Here is a 22,799-nt window from a genome sequence, read left to right on the forward strand (position 1 = left end):
CTAATAAAACCCTCCATAACTTAAAAGTTATCCAGTTCCATCCTTTTGCACATATCGCTGTTTTCCTTATACCATTTATTGAATAGACTCTCTTTACTTTATTGTAGTCTTGCCTCCTTTATTATAGATTGATTGATCGTAATAGGCATGGGTTTATTTCTAGACACTCTATTCTGTTCCACTGATCTATGTGCCTGTTTTTCTTTTTAATTTTTAAAAAATTGATTTTAGAGAAGGGAGAGAAAGAAACATTGATTGGTTGCCTCCCACATGCATCCCAACTGGGGATCAAACCCTCAACCTGGGTATAGCCACCTGGGTAATGTGAACTGGCTGGGAATTGAACTGGTGACTTTTCAGTGCACAGGGCAACGCCTAACCAACTGAACCACACTTGCCAGGGCGTATGTGCCTGATTTTTATGCCAATATCATGCTGTTGTGGTTACTACAGCCCAGTAGAATAGTTTGGTATCAGGCAGTATAATACCTCCAACTTTGTTCTTTCTCAAGTGGTTCCATACAAATTTTAAGATTATTTGTTCTAATTCTGGGGAAAATGGCACTGGTATTTTGATACGACTGCACTGTATCTGTAGGCGGCTTTGGGAAGTATTAAGGTTTTAAAGATGCTAATTCTTCCTAGATGAGCACAGTCTACAGCAGTGATGGCGAACCTTTTGAGCTCGGCGTGTCAGCATTTTGAAAAACCCTAACTTAACTCTGGTGCTGTGTCACATATAGAAATTTTTTGATATTTGCAACCATAGTAAAACAAAGACTTATATTTTTGATATTTATTTTATGTATTTAAATGCCATTTAACAAAGAAAAATCAAACAAAAAAATGAGTTCGCGTGTCACCTCTGACACGTGTGTCATAGGTTTGCCATCACTTGTCTACACTTACATTTATTTGTATAGTTTTCAATTTGATCCTTCAATTTGTTTTCCAAGTATAGGCCTTTTACCACCTTGGTTAACTTTATTCCTAGGTATTTATGATGCAGCTGCAAATGGGATTGGTTTTCTAATTTCTCTTTAAGAAATAATTTTTTGTTATTATTGGTATAAAAAATGCAACTGGTTTTTCCTGAATATTAATTTTGTACCTTTCTATTTTATTGTATTAGTTCTAATAACTTTTTGGCAGAATATTTAGGCTTCTTTATTAGCTGTGGGTTTTCATGTGTGGCCTTTATGCCGAGATATACCCCCTGTATCACCACTGAGTTTTCATCTAAATCAGCGGTTCTCAACCTGTGGGTCGCGACCCCTTTGGGGGTGGGGGGGTCGAACGACCCTTTCACAGGGGTCGCCTAAGACCATTGGAAAACACATATATAATTACGTACTGTTTTTGTGATTAATCACTATGCTTTAATTATGTTCAATTTGTAACAGTGAAATTGTCACTACAACATGAGGAACTGTATTAAAGGGTCGGGGCATCAGGAAGGTTGAGAACCACTGGCCTAGAACTTTCTTTTTTTGTAGTGTTTGTGTGGTGTTGGTATCAGGATAATCTGGCCTCATAAAATGATTTCGGGAGTCTTCCCTCCCTCCATTTTTTAAAGAATAGTTTGAGAATAAGTATTACTTTTTTGAATGTTTGGTAAAATTTTCCTGTGAATCCATCTGGTCCAGTGCTTTTGTTTGTTGGGAGTTTTTTTGATTACTAATTCAATTTCTTTAGTAGTTATTGGTCTGTTCATATTTGTTTTTTCAAGCTTGGAAGATTGTACATTTCTAAAAATTTATCAACTTATTCCAGGTTGTCCAATTTGTTGCAATAAATCAGTTTGTAGTATTTCTTTATAAACCTTTGTATGTCTGTGGTGTTGGTTGTCTCTTCTCTTTCATTTGATTTTATATATTTGCCTCCCCCATTTTTGTTGTTGTTGATGAGTCTAGCTAAGGGTGTATCAACTTTATCTTTTTAAAGAACTAGGTCATGGTTTCATTGATCATTTCTTTTCCTTTTAAAAAGAACTCTTATTTCATTTATTTCAGCTCTGATCTTTATTTTTCCACCCTTCTCCTCACAATGGGGTTTGAGGTTTTTGTTCCGCAAGGTAGGCCCGTTTCGCTACATTTCCCCATCGGAACTGCGCTGCTTGTGCCCCATCGATGTTGGTCACTGTGTTTTCATTTTCATTTGTCTCAAGGTATCTTTTCATTTATCCCTTGATCTTGTTAATCCATTCACTGTTTAGTAGCACGTTAATCAGCCTCCATCCTTGTGTTTTCATGTTTTCCTTATTATTTCTAGTTTTGTGCTATTATCTTCGCAGAAGATGGTTGTTTCCTTTGTAAATTTACTGAGACTTGTTTTGTGACCTAACATGTAGTTTGTCCTGGAAAATGTTCCATACGCACTTGGGAAGAATGTATTTTCTATTCCATGTATTCATGTCTCTGGACCTATGTAACAAACTGACATATCTTAGAGAAGAGGGGGTTGGGAGGAACAGAAAGAACATATATGCAGAGCCCATGTACACAGACAATAGTGTGCTGAAGGCGTGGGGTGGGGATGGGGCTGCGTGGAGGAAGGTATAGGGGTGAGGGTGAATGGGGGGGCATCTGTAATACTGTCAACAATAAAAAAGTAGAACAAGCCCTGATTGGTTTGGCTCAGTGGATAGAGCGTTGGCCTGCGGACTCAAGGGTCCCAGGTTCGGTTCCGGTCAAGGGCATGTACCTCGGTTGCCGGCACATCCCCAGTGGGGAGTGTGCAGGAGGCAGCGGATCGATGTTTCTCTCTCATCAATGTTTCTAACTCTCTATCCCTTTCCCTTCCTCTCTGTAAAAAATCAATAAAATATATTTTAAAAAAAAGTAGAACGAAACCAAACAGAGTGAATATTCTGTTGCTTTGTATAACGATGTTATAGATGTCATCAAGTCCATCAATCTAGTATGTCATTTGAGGCCATTGTTTTCCTTACTTACTCACTCTCTGGGTTCTCTATCCATCAATGTAAATGGGGTGTTAAGCTCCCTACTATGACTGCCTTGCTACCAACCCCTCTGCACCTCTCCATCATCCTGTCTAATAGAGATACCCTATATGGGTTATGCAGGAGCTTATAGGAGCTGTGCTCTTGTGTGGGACTGGTCCCTTTATCATTACGAAATGCCCTCTGTCTTCTGTTACTTGCTTTAAATTCTATGTCCTCTAAGTATTGCTACACCAGCTCCCCCCCTCCCCTCTTTGCAGGGAATGCCTTTCCCCCATCCCGTTGCTTTCATTGTGTGTCTGGACCTGACATGGGTCGAGAGGCAGTATATGCACCACTGGTGTTTTTTTATCCATCCATTCATCTACCCCACGTGCTTTGCTTGGAGCATTTACATTTAAAGTAATTATTGATAGTATGCAGTTGTTACCATTTTATTAATGGTTTTCTGATTAGTTTTGTAGTTCTGCTCCTTTCTCATTCTCTTGCTCACTTCTCTTCTATGTCTCCTCTGTGGGTTGTGTGGGCCTCCTGTTGTGGTTGAGCCTCGACTGCTGCTGGCACCTCAGTGGGTAGGACTGCCCCGCAGGCTGACTGGGTGAGGGCTGGCTGTGACTCTCAGACCAGCTGCGTGTGAGGGCAGGGCTGAGTCCACCCTTCCAATCTGTCATCTGTGGGACTGTGGGTATTGCCCTGGTGTGTTCTGTCCCCGGCCCTGGTGCTGGCTCTGGAGCCTCTTGTGTGGGCTCAGGCCACTGCTGTGTGTGCTCGGCTGGCGCTGCCTGGCGGGCGCTACAAAGTGGCCTGTGGTCGGCTGCTGTTTCGCTGGAGTGGGAGGCGCTTGGAAGCGATCACACTGCAAGGCTGGCTGTCAACAGTGCCGGCCCGAGACCCTGTGGAGGCCATCATGATGGGAACTGAGGCCAGCGGCCACTGTGCTAGGCTTGTGACTCCGCTGAAGCTCCTTACAAGCCAACACTGGCCACAGCTTGTGCCAGGCTTGGGGCTACCTGATCAATGCAAATTGAGACTGGTGCTGGTTGCACTTGGAGCCACTTAGAAAGTTGGACGAGGCATGCCGTAGCCAGCGCCTGCTTGTTCAGGGTTTAGAGACCCTTGAGAGATTTTAGGAAAATCCACAGCAGGAGCTGAGGCAGACCACTTGTGTGGAAATGCCACTGGAAATGGCGCGGGTGGGCAGTGAAAGTTGGGTGGGGAGTGTCGGAGTGAGCCTGGCCGTAGGAGCAGTGCTAGCCCAGCTCATGGAGCACAGATTGGGAGCCACCCTGAGCCTCCAGATGGGCGGGGGAGGGGCAACGGGCACAGCGGGGCCCACCAGCATTTCTGTGCCCAGAGGGTGTTGTTCTGATGGCTGTCCTTCAGCTTGCAACCCGCACCTACTCAATGTAGCTCCTCCTACGTGCCCCGGCACCTCCCAGCTCTGTTCTTGCGCTGGAGCCCGGAGGGAGCGAGCTCCTGCGTGAGCCAGCACCTGGGCCCCTCCAAAGGAACAGCTGGGGCACTGCAGCCCCTGCTCGCTCAGAGGCAGTCTCCGCTGGTTTCAGAGCCCGTGTAGGGGCTCCTCTTTCCAACACTGGAGGCCCCGGCGGAAAGCCCAGGCTGGTGTCAGAACCCTCATTCCTCAGCGGGATCTCCACACCCGAGGCGGCCCTCTTATCTTCGCCACCACACGGGGTGCGGGACCGCCCACCCCACAACCGCCAGTCTCAACAGGGCTTCTCCCTACTCTCGTCAGAGTCCTCTAACCCAGCTGGCCTCCATCCAGTCCTCAGTGAGAGCTGCTCCGCTGTGATCTGCTGTGGTCATGGGAGGAGGTAAAGGCAGCGTTTATCTACTCCACCATCTTGGCCAGAATACCCGAGTCTCTTCCTTTAATGTAGGTGTTAGGGCAAGAAAATACATTTCTTAAAGTATGCCCTACTAAAAGCGGCGGTAGGATTACTTACTTTCGAAAGGGCTTTGGTGTCCCATGTTCAGTCATCCTAAAACAATGGAAAAAAAGAGTCAACAAAAAGCCAAAACGTTAATTAAGAAATGTTTGCCCAAGTGTTCACAAGTGGGTAAACCACCACGGCTGGTAAATAATTCTTTTCGGTATTTTAAGGTTAATATCAAATAAATTGAAAAGCATTCAATATCTGTCTAATATTTACTATCAATGTAAGTTCTCGTTTCTTCCCCAAACACACGTGTGGGAAACGGTAAATACAGGGACAGCACTGAATCACCTTTCTGCTTCCCACTCCTCCTCCTGCAGCTGGTCCAGGGGAGGCGGCACAAACTCCAGGGCAGCACTGGAAGCACGCGGGGGGGCGTCGGCAAGGTCTGCAGATGCTGGGGATTCTGCGGCCGGCTTCGATCCTGAAGAGACAAATCGCACACGTTCAATCCGTGCCACATCCATATCGGGTCATGCACTCATTCAGCCGATGACAACAAAATAAATGTGTTAGTTTCAAAAGAGCTTCAACCCAATCCACAGTCACATTCATATTTAAACAACTGTGTGTTCGCTAGAATCAAAATTCTAGTACGTAACATTTTAAAATACACTAAAAACTAAATAGAAAATCATTTTTAAACAGCTTTTAAGTGTCAACGTAAAACATGGCAACAACGCAGAAGAGCATATAAGAGAAAAACATTCTCACCTATCCTTTTCTACCCTAAATCTTTTTCATTCACATTTCAGATATTGTGGTGATCCAACAAATAACTTCATACTTTATTATCTTTAGGTAATATCCTTCCTGCCTTCAATTTCCCTCCATTTCTTCCCAATGTTTGATAATTAAATTATTATTAATTGGGTTTTGGTTATTACTTAAGTGTAAACAATATCATTATTTATATACTAGAGGCCCTGTGCACGAATTCATGCACCAGCGGGGTCCCTCGGCCTGGCCTGTGGGATCGGGCCGAAACCAACTCTCCGACATCCCCTGAGGGGTTCCGGATTGTGAGAAGGCGCAGGCCAGGCCAAGGGACCCCACCGGTGCACGACTGGGGCTGGGGAGGAATGTGGGAGGTTGGCCAGCCGGGGAGGGACCTCGGGAGGACTCCAGGGCGTGTCCGGCCTGTCTCGCTCAGTCCCAATCGGCTGGACCCCAGCAGCAAGCTCACCAACCAGTCGGAGCGTCTGCCCCCTGGTGGTCAGTGCAGGTCAGAGTGAGTAGTTGAGCGGCCTTAGCATATCATTAGCATATTCCACTTTGATTGGTTGAACGGCCGACCAGCCACTTAGCATATTAGGCTTTTATTATATAGGATATATATTAGAGGCCCGGTACACGAAACTCATGGCTGGCGATCAGGCCCAATCAGGTTCCCCACCTCCCCGCGTCCTGCTTCCCTTACCGCCCATGCGCTGCCACCGCGTGGTTCCCGCCTCCTCCTTTCCTCACTCCCTCAGCGCCCACCTCTGCCGCTGGTCACCTGCCATGTTCTGGGCCACCCCCTGGTGGAAAGCACACATCATAGCAAGCGATTGGACTCAGTCTCCCGGCCAAATTCCTGAGGGGACAATTTGCATATTACCCTTTTATTATATAGAAGAATATAAAAGTCTGAGCGACCATCTGACTGGTAGCTATGACGCGCACTGACCAAGAGGGGGCAGACCTCAACACAGGAGTGGAAACTTACAGGTATGTAAACATGGAACAGATTGATGGATCTCAGAGGGAAGGGGGTAGGGCGGAAAAAATAGATTAACCAAAGATCTTAGATGCATACTAGAGGCCCGGTGCGTGGATTTGAGCAAAATGAGAGTAATATTAAGAAAGAAAATGTCATGAGATCCAGGAAAAAATGGAAACAACCCAGGAAAGTGGAGAAGGGCAGTCCTAGGATGATGACTGTCACAGGCTCAGGGCAGCAGCTCCCAACAAACACAAGAGCGTGCAGGACAAGCATGGGGTTGAGGCAGGTGTGTGCATACTGCTATATCATGTAGGTGAAAAAAACTGAGACTTGATAAAATTCTATATCCTTTATAATAAGAGGCTAATATGCAAACAGACCAAACAGCAGAACAACTGGAACCAAACAACTGGTCGCTATGAGATGTGCTGACCACCAGGGGGCGTGCACGGAACATGGTGGGCACTGGCCACGGCGGAATGGTGGAGCAGGTGAGCAGTGGTGCCATACCAAGGCAGGGTGCCAGTCACTGTCATCGGGGAGAGCCTCCGGTGGTTACTGACAATTCTTTATTCCCACACACCACAGTTGTGCCCAGCGCTCAAACCTGCTGCCGGCGCGGGCTCCCCTCTCACCTGCTGCCGGCACCGAGGCTGCCACTCCCACCCATTGTCAGCGCCCAGCACCGGTCCCAATGGCTTGGCACCATCAGTGGGTGCGAGCGGCAGCTGCCGGCCCGATCGCCCCTGAGGGCTTCTCCACCTCCCCCTGCTCCTGATGGGAGATAGGGGCTGGCAGCCACCTCTTGTACCCGCTGCCAGCAATGGCCCTGTTTGCACCCGCTGCTGGAGCCGCCACTCACATCCACTGCCAGCGCTGGCCCAGCTTGCAGCCGCTGCCCAGCGCTGGTCCTGATTGCTCGGCGCCATCAGCAGGTGCAAGTGGCAGCTGCTGGCTGATCACCCCTGAGGGCTTCTCCACTCCACCTGCTCCTGAGGGGTGATCAGGGCAGCAGTAGCTGCTCACACCCACTGCTGGCACCGGTCCCAATAACTTTGCACCTTCAGCAGGTACGGTACAAGTGGGGCCGGCACTGTCAGTGTGTGGGAGCAGCGGTGGCAGGAGCAGGGCTGCTGGCAGACAGGGAACCGGGGACAGGAGCTGTGGTGGGAGGGCCGGGGGGGTGCAGAGGATGAGCCGAGACCCGCCCCTGTGCCCACTGCAGCCTCGCAGCCCCAGTTCCTTTCAACGTGCACAAATTTGTGCACTGGGCCCCTAGTATATATGTGAGCTTAAGCGACCAGCCGACCAGACGCCCTCTCGCAATCTGGGACCCTTCGGAGGATGTCGGAGAGCTGGTTTTGGCCTGACCCCCACAGGCCAGGCCGAGGGACCCTTACCGGTGCATGAATTCGTGCACTGGGCCTCTAGTATCTATATATTTGTTCCTTCAAGAAATTAGTATCTTCTTGTTGTTGTTAATCCTCACCTGAGGATATTTTCTCCATCGCTCTTCAGAGAGAGTGGAAGGGAGGTGAAGAGAGAGACATCGATGTGAGAAAAACACATCAACTGGTTGCCTCCCACATGCACACCAACTGGAGGCAGGGAGCCAACCGCAACCCAGGTAGGTGCCTTTGTTCAGGAATTGATCCTGCAACCCTTTGGTGCTCGGGCTGGCACTCTAATCACTGAGCAACACCAGCCAGGGCAAGAAGTTACTATGTTAACTCTCTTCTATGTCAGATTAGGTATTTAGTGTACATTTCCTTTCTTCTACCTTCATTTCTTTCAACTACAATTTCACTCGTATGATTAATAGGATTTTTTTACATTTCCATCCTGATCTGTAGCCACAATGAAATATTCTGTGCTTTGCCTAAGAGACTAATTCTGAAAGTCTAAAAACCAATATAGTGCCTACATTATTATAACAATATATACATATTGTCATATACAATATATAACATACATATACATACTATTCCTGCCAGGTTAAAAGGTATGTTAATTAGGATTATATGTTCTTTTCTAATGGTCTGATAATGTAATTCCTGGGCCATTTGAAATAAAATATTTATTATATTAAAGTATTATACTCATCAATTAAGATCATACCACTTTTTATTTTGCTTCATGTTTAAAATCATGACAATTTTCTGAACTGTTTTTCTAAATGCTTTTCTATCATTACTGTCAAAATAGAATTTTATCAACTCTCAAATGTTTTCATCTGCTACATGACGTAGCAGTGTGTGCACACCTGCTCTGACCCCTGCTTGTCCTGCACGCTCTTGTGTTCGTCGGCAGCCGCTGCCCCGGGCCTGAGAGCCATCATCCTAGGACGACCCTTCTCCACTTTCCTGGGTGCTGCCATGTTTTCCTGGGTCTCATTACATTTTCTTAACATTACTCTCCTTTTGCTAAAATGGTCTCTTAAAATAATCTTCGAGTGAAAGGCATGTCTCAGTGAAATTCTTAACCCTGGAGCATCTGGAATGTCCGCCTCGTCGTCTTCGTGCTTTAGGGACGGTCGGAATGCAGGCTTCTACTCCAATGCCCCTTCCTTCCGGAAGCTGCAGACATGTTCTGTGTTCAAGCACCCAGTGTCCTGTGGCACGTGGGATGCTGTGTGATCCCTGCCTCTTTCTCTTAAGAGCTTTGAGGGTTCTTTTTCCTTCTCTCTGGGGCACTGAAATTTCCGTAAGTTTTAGGTATATGGATCGTTTCTTTTTATTATTATTCACTGAAGCTGGTTCCAAATGAGCTCTATTTGGCCCAGCCAGTGTGCCTCAGTGGTTGGGCACTGATCTATGAACCAGGAGGTCACAATTCGATTCCCAGTCAGGGCACAGGCCCACGTTGTGGGCTCCATCCCCAGTGTGGGGCGTGCAGGAGGCGGCCGGTCAGTGATGCTCCCTCTCCCTCCACTCTGACATCAGTGAAAACGTCTGTTTTTAAAGAGGGAGCTCTGGCAGAAATGTCTGTTCTTTTTCAGCTCTAGGAAGCTTTCCTGTCATCTGTCTCTTCTCCGTTTTCTCTGCTGACATTTTGTGAAAGAGCCCTCTGCACTGGCTGCTCTCTACGTAATTCTTACCTCTTCAATTTCTGTATCTTGCTATATATTCTGAAATGTCTCCTTGACTTTATTTTAGGAACTGAAAATACATATTGGCAGTTTGAAAATATGTCCACAAGTTCTTTGACACTCCCCTCCTCAGGGCTAAAGCCTCCATTTTTCTGTCCTTGAGTGTGGACCAGACTTAGGACTTCCTTCCACCTGCTGAGGCGGCAGCGGGAGCCCACGAGACGGAAGCACTGGGAGCGCAGGGGCTTTTCCTCCCGAAGCCCCCGGGAGGCCAGCTCCCATGCTCGGCGCACTCTGCAGGCCGACGCGGAGCCCAGACGGAGGCTTCCAGCAGGAGCAGACCTTCCTGTCCCAGCCTCTGGCATGAGCAGGTCTCCCACCCCAGCTAAGCTGACGCCTCCACTGCAACCTCTGAGCCCATCCAGACCCGCCCAGCACATCAGCCCCTCTGCCTCACCCACCAAGGAAGTGACACCATAAATGTTTTCTGTGTTAAATCATTAAGTTTTGGTGTAATTTATCACACAACCATTAATAAATAACTATTGTACTATATGTAGTAGTTATATTAAGACTTTTTGTGGTCTCTGAATGCTCCTTTTCATAGCAGCCTATTTTGGTTTTACAGATGTAAGTGAAACCTTGCTTCTTGCACTTAATTTGTTCCAGAGGCTGTTTGAGAAGCGATTTGTTCAAAAACCGAATCAGCAGCAACACAAGCAAAAAGACATGAAAATATTCACAGCACAATTTCCCCGAGATGTTAACAACACAAGGTATAGCAGTGAACTGACTCACTCACGCATTCTCCTTGCTTGTCCTGAGACATGCGTGACTAATCATACAGGCATCAGCATGAAAGGGCTGTTAGGTTGAGAACCAAAGTTTTGCTCAACAACCACCAAGACATTTTTTTCTCTGAACAACTTGGTCAAGAACTAAATTGTTCAAGAATTTTCCCCATTTATGCTACTTTAAAATGCATTTTTTTCAACCTCAAAACCATGAATATTAGAAAATTTTTAAATAGCTTATAAGTAATTTATAGAACCACATCCTATATAAATAAGAGCCTAATATGCAAATTGTCCCCTCGACCAGGAGTTTGACTGCTCACTACGATGTGTGCTGACCACCAGGAGGCGGCACGGAACATGGCTGGCATAGGCAACACGGCACTGGCAGTGGGCAGCAGTGGAGGCGCTGCCGGCCCCAGTGAGAGTGGGACCGCGGTGGGACGGTGGAGGTGAGCGGGCAGCACCAGGCCAAGGCGAGTGCAAGCGCGGGCACTGACTGTCCCATAGACGGTGACCAGCAGCCCCGCTCCCCACCCGGCTCCCAGGCACTAAGGGAGCCGGGCGAGGGGCCCAGCCTTGATCGATCACCCCACAGGCAGGATGGTGGAGCTGGTGAAGGGGTGGGGCCAGGCCAAGGTGGGGTGCCAGGCAGGGCCACAGGGCCGCGAGGCTGGGGGCGCGAGCTGGGGAACCCCACCCATGCACGAATTTGTGCACTGGGCCTCTAGTGTACATCATAAAAGAAATTCTCATTATTTAGACCTGAATGGCAACAAAAGTACTAAATATCCCAAAAAAAAGAAGTATTTTAATTGTAAAAGTGGTCAAATGTATGAAGGAGACTTGACTTTGGGTGGCAAACAATGTGATATATTAATGATGTATGATGGGATTGTAGACCTGAAACCTGTAGAATTTCATTAACCAATGTCACCCCAATCAATTCAATTAAAAATAAGCATCTTCATTGGAAAACTAATAAAAATCAGAATATTTTAAAATGGAAAAAAAAGTGATTTTTTCAAGTTCTTATCTATTATCAAAATTATTGTTTCCTGGTAGGGGAGTGTTTCTGTTCAGTAGACCTGTTTCACACCACTGTCTCGCATGCTTGGCACTATGTGTTATCTTAGGTCTCGACTCTGAGAAGCACACTTTGCCGAGTGAGTGATGCTATTCCTATTTAAGAACACAAGGCCTGGCCAGTGCCTGGCTTCCTTGGGGCTCCAGAAAGGAGACCCATTCCCGCGGGGTGTCCTCTGAGCGGGGGGGGGGGGGGGGGGGGGGCCCTAGCATGCCCACTGTCAGGCTTCAGGGTCCCAAACGTTAGCGCTCCGGGACAATCATGCTGTGGAGAACTTGACTCTCCCGACACAAGTCATTCGACTTCCCTACAACAGGGCCCCTTGCTTCCCCTGGCACATAAAGGACAGACTGCCCACAGCCTGCAGCGCAAGGAGCAGAAGCTGCTGACATGATTGCGCCGACTAGGCTTTTGGCTCCGCCATTTGCAGCTCTGCCTCCTGTGGACGCCCCCCACGGCCAGCCTGACCTGCGGGCTCTCGTGGGAGCCGGGCTGCCGTGGGCTCCTTCACCAAGTATGGGCTTCAGTTTCCTTTATGCTGTTTCATCCACCAACCACCACTGTCCTTGTTCAATCTCCCAAAAATGTGCTGACATTTCTTACTTGCTGACGACATCTTATGTTCGTCTACCTCCTTTTTCTTTGTTTTCTCTGTTGCCTCAGTGCTTGTATCTCACTGGGACACGGAGCCGTGAGCGAGTGCATGTATGTAATCCACCACCTTCAGAGTGCTGTGCCAGAGTCTCCAGACCCTTCTCCAAATGTCGCTCCTACTTCTTGGTCTTAAATAAAAACCTGCCTATCCCATGGGGAGGCAACCTTTCCTGCGACCACCCTCTTCCGTGGAGACTTGCATCTGTCACGCACTGTGCTCAGCGGGTGGGTGACAGGGATTCCTTCCGCAGTACATTCTTCAGCCCACTGTCTTGCTTCCTCCCTCCCTGGACACTGCCACCTGTCCTCCTCCTCACAGCAGTCACCTAGTAACACCACCTGTGGCTGCGGCCTCAGTTCTCCTCTTACCCCGATGTCACATGGCCTCAAAGCCCACGTGCATGTTAAGCTGTTCGAACTCCCGTCTCCCTCCTCCACACCACCTCAGTGACCACTCCCCCCGCTCTAGCCTTCACCTCGCATCACCAAACACCAACTGCCTCCCAGATCACTAACACAGGCATTGCCTCCTCCAGACAAAACCACCTCTTCTCCCTGCTCACGTGCCTAAGAACCCACGACGACAAGTGCTGCGTGAGAACATGGTAATAAGCTCTTCCACAATGTCTGCGATGACTTCCTGTCTGTCTTCACTCTTTAAATCCCCTCTTCACCGAGGTCATTACTCTGAGGCAATAACATTGCCTTTCATCTCCTCCCTCCTTCTCAAAACTTTGTTCCATTGGCTACAGTTTATCCCTGTGTCCCCAGCCTCTTCCTGACCGCTGGCTTCCCCTAGCAGCGACGCGCCTCCCTAGTTTCTCTAATTGCAAGTTTTCCTCAGACCTCCCCCATCCGCCCTGAGCCGCGACAGGCCTCCCACTCCCTCACCGCTCTCTCCTCTAGGCAGTTAGCGCAACTGCATTTGTGCGTGTAGGACTCTCTCGCCATGGGACTCAGCTCTGTGGGGCAGAATCTGTGTGCAATCATCGCGCGCTAACATCTGGCAGGAAGCTAATGCCTAACAAAGCTCGGTAAGTTTTTGAATGGATGAGAACTTGAAAATCATCCTTCAGCATAGATCTGTCACTAGTTGTCAAATATTAAAATATTAAAACTAAATTTAACTGGGATTCAGTCTTGATTAAAATGACCTGCCACACTGTTTCTTAGTTAGACACCTAGTTAAGCTGAACTACAGCTTACCCGTATCATTCTCCTTCCCTCCGTCCTGGGAGAGAGTGGCCGCTGAAGCCGAGGACACGGAGCCGGCGGGCAGGCACCCAGCGTCGGCTCCGTCACTCGCTGGCCCGCTCTGGCGCGACTTGGCAGCATCCTGGGGCTCGGGACTCACAGGTGGGGGTGGGGGTGAGTGCTTAGGGTGGCGCGGCTTCTGCAGCTCCATGGCTCTGCCAACTGAACAGAAAGAAATGGTCAACAATTTGTGTCTCAAAGCAGCTAAAAGAACGATGATGTCAAAGGTCTGGAAAAATGTCTAAAACATGGTAGGCCCTGGAACACTAGGCTGATCATTACACAGAGTGAGAAAGGAAGGGAAATGAGCGCAAGGGGGCGAGGGAGCAGACGACGGAAGAGGGCCGAAAGGAAGAGAGGGAGATGGTGCAGCGTGAGGGGGAGACAGGAGGTGACAAAGATGAGCAAGAGAAAAGGGAAGGGCAAGGGCGCCATGGTGGGAGGGGAGCGGGGTGCTGAGGCAGGCAGGTCCGTAGGGAGCATACTTGCTGGTACCAGTGACGAGAAAGCCTTTGAGCTCTATGAGCTCTAGAAGCTCCCCATTCTCCCCAATCCTCGTCACTTCATCGCAACGTGCCCTGGTCCACCCGGGTACCCCTCCTGCTCCTGTCAGTCACCCCACACGAAGCTCGCCCCGCGGGCACCCTCCTTGCAGCACTGCGCACCCTCACGGACTTCACACATCACGGGCTCCAATGTTCTCCCGCATTCCAGAGGCTCTTCTCGTCTCCTGGGACCTCGTGGTCAGCATCTGGAAACACTCCCTCTCCTCCACTTCTCTAAGTCCCCGTCCCCTTCCCAGTGTTTCTCCAGGGGCGCCCATGGCCCTGAGGGGGAGTGCCCCCTCCCCTCTCCCCTAGGGGCTTAGCACAGCTTGAATTTGTGTGCAGGGCTCTCTCCCCATGACACGAAGCTCGGTGGGGCGGAATCTGTGTGCGATCATCGCGCGCTAACGTCTGGCAGGAAGCTGATGCCTCACAGAAAGCTCGGTAACAGCTTCCGAATGGACTCATCCTGTAGGACAGTTAGCGTCACTCGTCCCAGCCCGCCCCCACGTCCCCCGGCCAGTGCGCCCAGATGCAGCCCTGGACCCCACAGGCTGGGTCTTCCCACAGCTCCATGACTCCACTTCGTCCTCAGCCCTCCCCTGGGCCTGACGGTGGAGAGGTGAAAGTGTGAGGAATCTATGTATAAGAGGACTGAACAAAGTATGGTGGAGAGACCCATGCCCATTTTCTGTGTTTTTAATTTTTAACTTGAATGATCAGAACTTGAATACAAACAAAATTAGAACAGGTGGATAAATTATATTATGGATAATGAATGAGATGCTCTGCTACCATCACAGGAGAGGTTTATAACAATTATGTAGCCAGATGGGGAATTTAGTGCAGATAGAACACTGAATGGAAGCAGGCACATTGAAAGTTCAGAGGAATCATGTCAAGAACACCCTTCTCCAGCAATCCATTCTAGCTCAGTGAGCGTGTTAAAAGGTGGCATGGGACAGCAGAATACAGCATTTTAAACTTCAACCTACTCGCACTGTTGTCAGGACGGCTGGGCCTCCGCGGGGGCCCCAGGATGCTGGAGAATCCCCTTCGCTTCCCCTTTTCGTCGCCTTCCCTCTCTTTCTTCATACTTTGCTGGAGTTAAGGTAAATCGAAGAGATAAGAGATACGTAACAGAGTGGGTTTCTTTTGTTGCTTTCAAACATAGAAATGCAATTCCAATGGCCATGTGAAGGCAATTGGTTAAATGTAAATGAAACACACACATGCACACACACGCACGATCCGCATTAGAAACTGGCACACAGTACCCGTATAGATCAAACTTAAGATCCTGGGAGAGGTAGAGGAGTGCATATGGGAGATAAATACTGATGGAAGGAGACCTGACGCACAATACAGTGCACAGATCATGCATTATAAAGTTGTACGCTTGAAACCTGTATAATTTTATTAACCAATGTCACCCCAGTAAATTCAATAAAAAACTTAAGACATTTCTCAAACTCTTTAGAGCTGATAATTTTGGAAAATAAAAGGGTAGTTTTATAACACATTTACTGGGAGCTTGTTCTAAATGGTTCATTTATCCATTGAGCAAACTTTTACCAACTAAGCTCCTAAGATGTGAGCACACTATGCTAAAAGCTGGAGGGCCAATGATGGAACTCCTTGCCCTCACAGGGCTTCACTATCAAATAAAAGTTAAACAAAAACACAAATCCTTACCCGCTATGACAGGCACTGCAAAGAACAGGCTAAGCTGGGGATGGGACTCTGTGTAAGTTGCTGCTCTCAACTTTTCATACTTTGCAGTAATTGGCAGTAATTGGCTCATGTCCCTGCGTTCTCGCTAGATTTGAGTTTCTGACAACGGGAGCCGCATCGTGTCTAACAAGCGTCCTGCGCTGAGTCGCTGGAAAAGTGAACGCTAAGCAGGAACGCACCGCAGCCGCACGCCGCGCCCGCCTCACCTTGATCTTCGGAAGGAACCCGATCCGGCCCCGCTTCTGCTCCAGACTCCGGGGCTCCTTCACTCTCACGCCCAGGTGCTTCATGTACATGAGGATGACGTACTGCGCCGCGGAACTGCAGGAGAACAGGCGGAGTGAGATAAGCTTCTGAAAAAGGGGGGCGCGGAAAACAAAGAGAGCAACTGACTTGCCAAACCTCAGGGACAGAACTCTTAGAATTCATCCACCACATGGAAAATAAGGAATTACCAGGACAGGATTCTATCTCAAGGCACTAGAATATTAGTCAAATAAAATATAGGCCATCAGAGGGAGACGGTCTACATTTTTTAAGTTAAAAGAAATAAAATATAATTCATGACTGACAAAAGAAGCGAGTTTATTTTTATTTCCTTAAAATTCTAGAATAAAAGTTGCATTACCTCTTATCTTCTTCTATAGCCTGAGCAGTCATCCTAAAAATAAAAACATTTACAAATGAAATATTAAAGCTTAAGAAAAGTGCTGCTATTACACCCAGATGCCCGAACCAGCAGAACAGAGCCACAGGGATTATAATGCTAAGAAAAACCCTCTATCCCCAGAGGAGCTGCATGCTTCTCACTCATGTCCTGTCATCAACTACAAACGTTTTGTAGCAAGAAATGCTATTTCCAAACCTCTGAACTTAAACCAATAAAAGCATTTAACCTGGTCTTCATCAGCTAGAAATTTTGTAGTTACTCATTTTGCTAATACCTAGAAAAAGAAACTCAAGAACTTTATTTAAAATAAATATCAGCGAAAATAAGAAAATAATAAAATAAAATATCAGCAAAAAAAGTAAGTAAGACATTCAGTTTATCAAGCACCGTGACAAAGTAAGTAGCCCCGCCCACCTAGCCTGGCCCTCTTCTGGACATGCTCAGAGTGCACCGCCTTTCAGCAGAATAAAGGGCATTTCGACATCATGTCTGTGACTTACAACACTTCTTCAATTTTGGCAACAATCTGCTCTGCGCATGCCCGCTCCTTCTCCAAGGTGACCCGGTCCTTGTCTCTCTCGACGTCAAGTTTGGTCAGTTCACTTTCAGCCAAGGTCAGCCCCATGCTCCTTTTCTGCCTAAAGGGAACAGGAGGCCTGGCCTGAAGTGGCTCAGAGGAAAGTGTCTCCCTCATCAGGTTCCACAGCCACGAGTTTCCAGCAACAGGCACAAGGCCCCGGCTTTCATGCCAGCACACCATGTCCGCTAGGACAACAGAGGAAAACATTCCAGAGGCAGCCAGCCACTCAACAGAGCACAGACCCAGAAGGAACACACGCAGCACAGACAAACGGGGAAGTCACATGGGGTGGGAACTATGAACTCTCAATATCCAAACACTTTGACTCCAGATGCTCATTATGCTTTAGTAACAGAGATAGAGACCAGATGCTAAGCCGAGGATTTAATGCATAACCTGCCAGTTCTGTCTCTACCCGCCAGCTTACCGGAAATCCTCCAAGTGCCTCTGGATCTCGGGGTGCACCCGTTCCTGCATAGTGTGGATATAGTGGCGATGGAGATCCTCAGGAATAAGCTCAGGTCTTCTTTTTTCTGAAAAGAGGAAAAGGGAAAGGATTACTTCATCTACAGGTATAATCTGTGCATTATCACTGGCAACGTACCAATGCAACTGGTGCAAACTTATCTCAGAGTAAGACAAAGAGTTCTTCAACTTCATTCATGTATTTCATCTCATAATTCACATTTCGTTTACCCTTTAATGCGGATGACCTACTAGTCACCACATGACACATAACACCTTTAGGAATGAGCTGAGTTACATAACTACAGAGATAACAATTCTCCAGGATATTGGTGCTCCAAACTTACCTAGATCTATTGATATTTCATCAGGAACAGAAACTTTCAAGTGCTAAAACAAAAATGCAAAGAAAAAGTGAGACAGCACTAAGGGCTTTTCAAGATGCATACAGTGCCTGTATAAAGTAAATTAACAGAGCCTGGACACCTATTTTCACAAGCACCTTCATGCATAAGCTCATTTCCTGTGCTCCCCCACCCAGTGTCATAGCTCTCGTGTGTTCTATTGTTTAACCTGGAAAAGAAGCCCTTTCCACAGATCATGCTGTTAAGGAATTATCTACAATATTTACTAAACGACTACATGCTTCTGTGCCTTACTTATTCTTTCTGGAATGAATGAATACTGACTTTGGTTTTCTAGAATCTGGTTACTCTACATCATTTGAATTAATATAGGTAAAAACTAAACTATGTGTATATATTATTATATGGAAAATTTACTCATATATAACTACTAGAGGCCCAATGCACGAAATTCGTGCAAGAGGAGGCCTTTCTTCCTCCAGCCACCGCAGGCACCCAGGACCCAGGCTTCCCTCACAGCCCCGGCTTCGTCCAGAAGGTCGTCTGGAAGAATGTTCGGAAGGACGTCCCATCTAATTAGCATATTACGCTTTTATTATTATAATTTTTATTTACTGTATTTGAGATACTCCCACTACAGACCATGACATTTCCAGTCCCTTTCCTTAAAGAACCCTCACAATAGTCACACCCTCAATGAGAGAGTTAGTGGATGTCATTTCAGAGGATTTGTAGTCTTAAATATCCAGTGACCATCTGTAGCATTTACACTACTGAACTAATTAAAGTAGCCGTGTTTTAGTTCTGTATAGCTAGGACTTCCCCCATAATAATTGCAGTTTCTGGTCCCACTATTAATTTAGAAATGTGTTTTCCTTCCCATCAATTTGGAAAATATCTTAAAAATAAATTGTTTTTGCAGTTACAGTAAGTATCGTGACCTCTGTATACTGACTCTGTATTGTACACCTACTTAAGTCATACACTTTCAGAATGGAAACAATTCCTATAAGATCTGAAGTTTTATATTTGAAAATAAGTCACTGTTAAAGATTATGAGATAGCTAATATTCATTTGAAGGACAGGGAAGTGATTTCAAAGCTTTCTCTTTAACTGATGTTGCCATGCTGCAACTCAAATCAGCTTTCCTAAAAGTATTTCTAGCACAAATGCAAAAAAGTAAATAAATGCTCATTTATGTATGTGGGTATTTATATGAAAAAAATATCACCTGTGTGTCAAAAATAATTAGCAAATTAATCAAGGTTCTTACATTTTAATGTTAGATCAGTAGCAAGATATAAAGTTTTAACTTAGCATGGAGTTCTAAATGTGAAATTCAAATACACTCCAATATGCTGTCATTTCTTAATAAATATGATGTGTAATATATTAAACAATGGCAGTAAAATCAGAAGCCTAACATTCATTCAAAAAATATCTGAGTGGCCACTCTGTGCTGCGATCTATTAATATCGGGAGAACAGCAGATAACAGACAGGATAAAAACCTCTGCCCTGATGAAGCTTACATTCAGGTTAGAGGAGGAGTACAAACGAACAAAATAAGTGAATAAAATACAAGTTCTATGGACAAAAATAACAGGAGAGACAGCAGCATAAAGTGAAAGGGGTTACATTTTAAGTGGGTTGGTCAGGGAAGGCCTTCCTGAGAGGTGATTATATTCAGCAGTGTGCAGGCAACTGTAAAGGAGAAGAGAAAGGGGAGCTGGAGAAAGGAGAGGCCCAAAGTTTCTGTGCGTGTTTACTGCTTTACGGTCTGCAACTGACGTAAATGGCTCAACAGAAAACAAGAACTGGTGGTGCAGGGCAGAAAATGCGGCGGCTACAGCAGCGTCTGTGCGTGAAGCAGTGCACACGGCCTGCCGGAGCAGAGGATGTCTCTGCAGACGACTTCACATTTCTCAGGCAAACAGCCAGGTCACCAGCGGAGCAAAGGACAGGAGAGGAAGTGATAGTTTCAGGAGAAAGAAAGTATAAAACAATCATATGAGAGAACTGCAAATATGAAAGAACGAGGCACAAAGAGTAATTATCCAGGGAGCATTAGGGGCGAGTCACCTTTCCCTAGAGCAAAACGAGTAGTGTAACTGTTAGGAAACACTATTGCCATTTACTATCATTTATGTAGATAAGATAGTTTTCACCACTTTTTAGTTAAACTTGTACCTACAAACTTCAAAGAGGCCAAGCGGAGTTCAAGTATGCAAGTGTTACCCTTTGGATCCTGACATATAAATGTATATCACTGTGTTCTCTTTTTATTCCCTCATCCTAATCATACACATGTGACAACAGATATGCCTACAAATAATTTAGAAATGATAAAAAAAATAACAGCCAAGAGTAATCAATAACTGACAGATGTCACAAAGCACAATAAAGTCCAAAAACACAGAGGGAGCCCTGGCTGGTGCTGCTCAGTGGTTGGAACATCATCCTGTCCACCAAAAGGTTCCAGGTTTGATCCCCGGTTGGGGCATGTGCAGGAGGCAACCGAACCGATGGATGTCTCTCTCTCTCTACCCCCCCAACCCTCCCTAAAATCAATTTTTAAAATAGTAAAAAAAAGTGAAAGAAAAAAATCAAATGGGAGGGAAAACTGGAAGTAGGAGGCCGATATCTCAATGTACTAGAGCAGAGAGTTTACTATTAACTTGGTAACTTACTGCAGATCGATCCAGGAAGAACTGATGAAACTCAAGGAAGATACGACGCGTCTCCTTGGAATTGGTTTGTTTATAAAGGTCTGAATAGAGATAACAGAGCTGTAGTAAAGAAGAAATGAAAAAGAAAAGTGAGAAATCTTGAAAAATATAATCTGTTACATTCTCAGAGTGTATGAATGTTTGGAACAGGCAAGTCACCATAAGCAATGTACGAGAACAAAGGAAACAGTAACAGTTAACACATCCAACAAAGTGCTTAAACAAATAATAACATTTTAAGTATCTTTCATGTCTATCCTCATATGTTTAGAAAACTGAAAAAAAGTATGTCCACTTAGTTCACAGAAGTGAAAAGTTTTATGGTTTATTAATTAATGTAAAAACTTTGAATTTGCTAAATCGTAAAATATATTACCAATGTTGCAGGGTCAAACTGTGAAACTACATGGTGTAAAAACACAGCCAAGTGAGCAGGGCGTGATTTCAGCAGTTCGATGCTCTGGAAGCAGCTGCACTGCCCATTGATCTAGAAAAAGAAACAATTACACATCTGTGACTCCAACACAAATGCAAATGTCACGTGAGCTCAACTAAACATTAACTATCAAAATCCACTTAGATCTACCGTAAAAAATTCAAGATTTGAGAAATTTCACTGGAATTTATTAGCAACATAGGCTATGGAATCTTTTCCTCTGAAATGAGTATTTCAGGGGAGAGGCAGGGAGTAAGACCATCTTGGGAGAATGCACGTTTAGAGGATGATTATCAAGGAGCTGAGGCATCTATAAATCAGGACACAACTATCTAACAGCACTTCTGCAAATGTCATGGAAAACTCTCTGCCTAATAAAGAACTAGCTGTTTTCCTTTTGCACTAATCACAGAAATGGTGGTAGAAAATGGAGTTGTATCATTTTAAGTAACACCAGCCTATAATAAATGTGTATATTCCCTACCACACAGAAAACAGTAATCGTTAAAATTAAGGTAACTAAAATAATAACTTTCATATAATTTTTCACATGTAAAATAAATTACAGTGAGACTAAAGTTAATCTAAGGAACAATACCAATCCCACACAATCTCTCTCAGAAAATATAAGAGGAGGCTGGTGCCACTGTGGGGCTCAGCCCACCTGCTTTTCCAGATGACCTAATCCTATCTAATAATAGACAAATAGGGTAATTAACCGTAATTCCAATATGCTTCCCATTGGCTAATCAGGGCAATATGCAAATTAACTGCCAACCAAGATGGTGGCCGGCAGCCACGCAGCTGAAACGAACAGGAGGCTTGCTTGCTCCAGTGATGGAGGAAGCCAACGTTCCCCGCCTGCCGCTGCCCAGCTCTGAGCCTGAAAGCAACAGCTCCGAAAGCAACTATGTTTCAATTATAGAAGCTAAACAAACCCCCGATACCTGCTTTCAGCAGCCGAGGCCTCAAGCTGGAGCTGGGCCTCAGAGCTGGAGCTGGTTCTCAGCTCCAGTGACAGCCATAGAAGGTAAATAAATCCCAGAATTAAAAAAAAAAAAAAAGAAAAAAAGGAGAGGCTGGGAGCTTCAGTTGCTGGCCAGCCTGAAAACGGCCCTCAGCCCCTCACCCAGGCTGGCCAGGCACCCCAGTGGGGACCCCCACCCTGAAGGCGGTGTGACCAGCTGCAAACAGCCATCATCCCCTCACCCAAGCTGGCCAGGCACCCAAGCGGGACCCCCACCCTGATCCGGGACACCCTTCAGGGCAAACCAGCTGGCCCCCACCCGTGCACCAGACCTCTATCCTATATAGTAAAAGGGTAATATGCAAACTGACCCTAACAGCAGAAAGACTGGGAGTGACTGGTCACTATGACACACACTGACCACCAGGGGCAGACGCTCAATGCAGGATCTGCCCTCTGGTGGTTAGTGCACTCCCACATGGGGGAGCTCTGCTCAGCCACAAGCCAGGCTGACGGCTGCCAGTACAGCGGTGGTGGTGGGAGCCTCTCCTGCCTCCTCAGCAGCGCTAAGGATGTCCGACTGCAGTTTAGAACCGCTCCCTGCTGGCAATTGGACATCCCCTGAGGGGTCCCAGACTGCGAGAGGTCACAGGCCGGGCTGAGGGACACCCCCCCTCCCCCCAGTGCACAAATTTTTGTGCACCGGGCCTCTAGTAAATTCATAATTGTTATTAAAAAAGAAAGAAAATACCAGAGGACATAACACTTGCTGCCTGTTGCACGCCCCCGACTGGGGATTGAGCCTG

General features: G+C 46.5%; 1 protein-coding gene across 5 annotated transcripts in view; it reads right to left on the reverse strand.

The window, feature by feature from the left end:
• ARHGEF12 (Rho guanine nucleotide exchange factor 12) overlaps window positions 1–22,799 on the reverse strand; it is a 204,515-nt gene that overhangs the window by 55,244 nt on the left and 126,472 nt on the right. For all 5 annotated transcript variants that reach the window (XM_059707604.1, XM_059707606.1, XM_059707605.1 and 2 more), the window contains 11 exons: window positions 20,967–21,077; window positions 20,552–20,650; window positions 17,844–17,886; window positions 17,459–17,564; window positions 16,952–17,089; window positions 16,410–16,442; window positions 15,988–16,102; window positions 15,043–15,148; window positions 13,455–13,664; window positions 5,212–5,344; window positions 4,930–4,965 (listed from right to left, as the gene is read on the reverse strand). In XM_059707604.1, coding sequence (XP_059563587.1) covers window positions 4,930–4,965; window positions 5,212–5,344; window positions 13,455–13,664; window positions 15,043–15,148; window positions 15,988–16,102; window positions 16,410–16,442; window positions 16,952–17,089; window positions 17,459–17,564; window positions 17,844–17,886; window positions 20,552–20,650; window positions 20,967–21,077 — 1,130 coding nt within the window. The remainder of the gene's footprint in view (window positions 1–4,929; window positions 4,966–5,211; window positions 5,345–13,454; window positions 13,665–15,042; window positions 15,149–15,987; window positions 16,103–16,409; window positions 16,443–16,951; window positions 17,090–17,458; window positions 17,565–17,843; window positions 17,887–20,551; window positions 20,651–20,966; window positions 21,078–22,799) is intronic.

The sequence above is a fragment of the Myotis daubentonii genome, chromosome 9 (assembly GCF_963259705.1).
Source record: "Myotis daubentonii chromosome 9, mMyoDau2.1, whole genome shotgun sequence".
Lineage (NCBI taxonomy): Eukaryota > Metazoa > Chordata > Mammalia > Chiroptera > Vespertilionidae > Myotis > Myotis daubentonii.